At 56.5% G+C, this 3053-nt stretch overlaps 1 protein-coding gene across 1 annotated transcript in view; it reads left to right on the forward strand.

Annotated features, from left to right (window-relative positions):
* The first annotated feature begins 6 nt into the window (after window positions 1–6).
* The window catches only part of GALNT14 (polypeptide N-acetylgalactosaminyltransferase 14), a 179656-nt gene continuing 176609 nt past the window's right edge, over window positions 7–3053 (forward strand). Inside the window, exon 1 of the mRNA XM_006767571.2 lies at window positions 7–644. Within this exon, the coding sequence (XP_006767634.1) occupies window positions 516–644 (129 nt within the window). The 5' untranslated portion in view covers window positions 7–515. The remainder of the gene's footprint in view (window positions 645–3053) is intronic.

The raw sequence follows: 3053 nt of genomic DNA on the forward strand, positions 1-3053 counted from the left end.
CTCAGAACAGACCGTGCGCCTCGGTCGGCGGGCGGCGGTAGCGCCCCCTCGCAGAGCCCCCTCGCTCGCACCCTGGCTCCCTCCGAGTAGGTCAGTCTGTCGTGCTTACCCTCCCCCTTCGCTCTCTCCTCCCCTTCCTCCCTCGTGTTCCTCTCGGGGTGCCGGGCACTGCCTCGGATTCCTCCCTCCCCGCAGCTCGAGTCAGTTTCCCTCGTGGCGGCTGGGGCGGGCGAGGCGGCGGCGGCGCGGGGACCACGTCGCTGCTACTGCGCTTGACCAGCTTGGCTGCCCCCGGGCCCTCCCCTGCCGTGCCGCGGGGCGCCCCGCTCCCCCATCCCTGCTCTCTCCTCTCGGTTGCAGGCGGGGCGCTTTAAAGGATCCCGCCGCCCCTGCACCCGCGTTCCCGGGCTAGCGCTCCACCGAGCGAGGAGCTCTCGGGACTCCTGCCCCGCCGACCCTGACCGCCAGGGGGTGCCCCAGGGTCGCAGTTCCGCGGAGAGAAGGCGAAGGGGAACATGCGGCGCCTCTCTCGCCGCCTGGTGCTGCCGCTCTTCGGGGTGCTCTGGATCACCGTACTGCTGTTCTTCTGGGTAAACAAGAACAAGTTGGAGGTGTCCGTGGTTCCTGAAGTGCAGCCCACCAAGGTACGGGGTTTGGCAGCGCGCCGGGCGCGGGGCAGCCGTTTGCAGGAGGGCGCGCGCCAGGTTTGCAGGCTCCCGGGAAGCCAAGGCAGGGGTCTGGGTGCTGTGAGCAGGTAACGGGGCGCCGGATGCGGCTACCGGATGGATATTTGTGGATTTGAAAAGCTCGGGGGTATCTACGGACTCGCCGTGTGTGAAAGTGCGAGTAGGTGTAGGTGGTGGGCGCGCGTCGCGGGCGGAGTGGAGCTCTCAACTTGGGCAGCGCGCCGGGGTCCCGGAGCAGAGGGGGCGCTGCAGAATTGTGGCCCAGAAGGTGGCAGTCTGTGGACTCCTCGAGAAAGTCGCTGGTGTTTGGGTCGGGTGGCAGGGCCAGCCGGTGCTGGTGCCCGTGAGAAGTCTGGCGGCTGAGCTGACGCCTTCCTTCCCGCGGCTGCCAGGCCCCACACTGGGAAGCCAGAAGCCCGGGATGCGCCGCGCGCGCGCGCGTGTCTCTGGCGAGTGCCCTGCAGCCTCCCGCGGCCTGTTGCCACCCCTGTTTTATGATTGTCCTGAGCCCTTCAGCTGCATTGGGAATTGAACACCTGTACAGAGTCTGTTAACACTCCCCCCCCCCCCAAAAAAAACAAGAACAACAAAAAAAACTCCTTGGAGAACCCTAGTGGCCTTTCAAACTCCTGCTCAATTGGTTCTTCTGAGCAGAGCCAGGAGGTCCTTCCTACAGGCTCACTTTTACCTGGAATTCAGAGCTCCCATTTCTGTCTCCTCTTCTGTGCACCTGGCTGTGGGACACAGAAGGAGGCCTGGGGGTTTCCTGACCAGGGATGCAGCATTTATGAACTTAAGGGCCTGGGAAAAAGCCTTTGGAATTATTTAAGGTCCAAAGCAGGAGACTGACAACAGGGGGAAGGGGAGTGTGGAGTCTCCCCAGAGGACTCACGATGCGCCAGGCGACATAGTGCTGCTTCTTCATAAGGAGCTGTATGAGTTGTGTGGTACCATCCTTATTTCATAGCGTAGGAAACAGGTTCAGTCTTTAGCTGCCTTGCCTTAGTTCACTCTACTGATTTGAACTCTGACCTTGGATATTTAGGATCTTTTCTACTCTATCCAGGTGCCTCTCAGATCCCTTTTTAAGGAAGTCTTCTGGCATTTAGGTTTTGGAAATCTTGCCAGTTCTCAGTTGCGTTCCACAAGCATTTTTTTGTTGGTCGGCCATATGCCATCACTAGGCTAGAATATAAGTATGGAGATGCAGAGCTTACAGGCTCGGGTGGGATTTGCTCATCAGTGGACCAACCATACAGTGTGCTGAGAGCCAAAATGGTCTCAGTGCACTTGGTGTCATGGAATCAGGGGACTTCCTGGAGGAGGAGGACTTGACAGAACTGAGTTGAGAAGTATGAGCAGTAGGTCTACTGGTGGGTAGGGAGGGCGCTCCAGGTAGAGGTTAACAGCACCAAACAGGCTCGGGAATGGCACAGCATCTGTGTGAGTTTGACAGCATTGGAGTGTGAAGCCGGTGGCAGATGTCAGGGATGAGACTGGGGAGGTGAAGGTGGGGTATGTTGGGTAGGACCTTGTGGGTGCTGGGGAACCTGGCGGGGAGGGTTACTAAGCAGGAAAGTGAGGAGGTTTCAAACAGCCTTTAGAGCACAGGATCGGTTTTCTCACTCACCCCAGACCTGCCCATAGATCTAGGGAGCTTTCCTCCTTCTTTCCTGGATGGTTCTGCCGGTGGGGACGTACACTCTCTGTTTCGTGTTGAACCTCATTGCCTGAAGTTTACTTATTCTTAGCTTCCGTCAGGGCCTGGGACAAGAGATGTTTCCTTCTTTGTGCACTTTGTCTTTCCTTACCTGCCTCTTCTCTTCCTGGTGTGCACTGAACACACATTTATGGAACAAATGCAACCCTGTGCCTGGCTCTGTGCCAGGTTTGGGGGCGACTGTGGTGAGTACATTGTGTCTCTGCCCTTTGGGGGGCTCTCATGACTTCCTGGTGGAGACAGCATTACAAACAAATGAGTAGTGTCGGGAGTGGTCTGCTGCCGCAGTGCTGTCAGTCACGGAAGACCGGCGTCTAGTTTTGACCACTTGCTCTGTGTCTTAATATCCTATCCTCTCTCCCCCTTTCTGTATCCTTTATTACTAGGAGTTCCTTATGCTTTAAAAATCTTGATACCTTGGTGCCCTTCTTTTTTGTTAGTATATTTTTCCTTCCTGTTTTTCATCTGTATGTATGACTATACATCTGCATAGACGTGGTGTGTGTATTTGTGGGTGTGTTTGTGTCTGGAGAATGAGCACCCCTCTGTTCTTAGTGTATATGTGTCTGAGAACAGAGGTGGAGAGACAGAGAGAGAGAGATCTCGTCTTAGCCCCAGAACAATTTTATTCCCATGACCAATCTATG

Source organism: Myotis davidii, unplaced genomic scaffold (genome assembly GCF_000327345.1).
Source record: "Myotis davidii unplaced genomic scaffold, ASM32734v1 scaffold238, whole genome shotgun sequence".
NCBI classification, from domain to species: Eukaryota; Metazoa; Chordata; class Mammalia; order Chiroptera; family Vespertilionidae; genus Myotis; species Myotis davidii.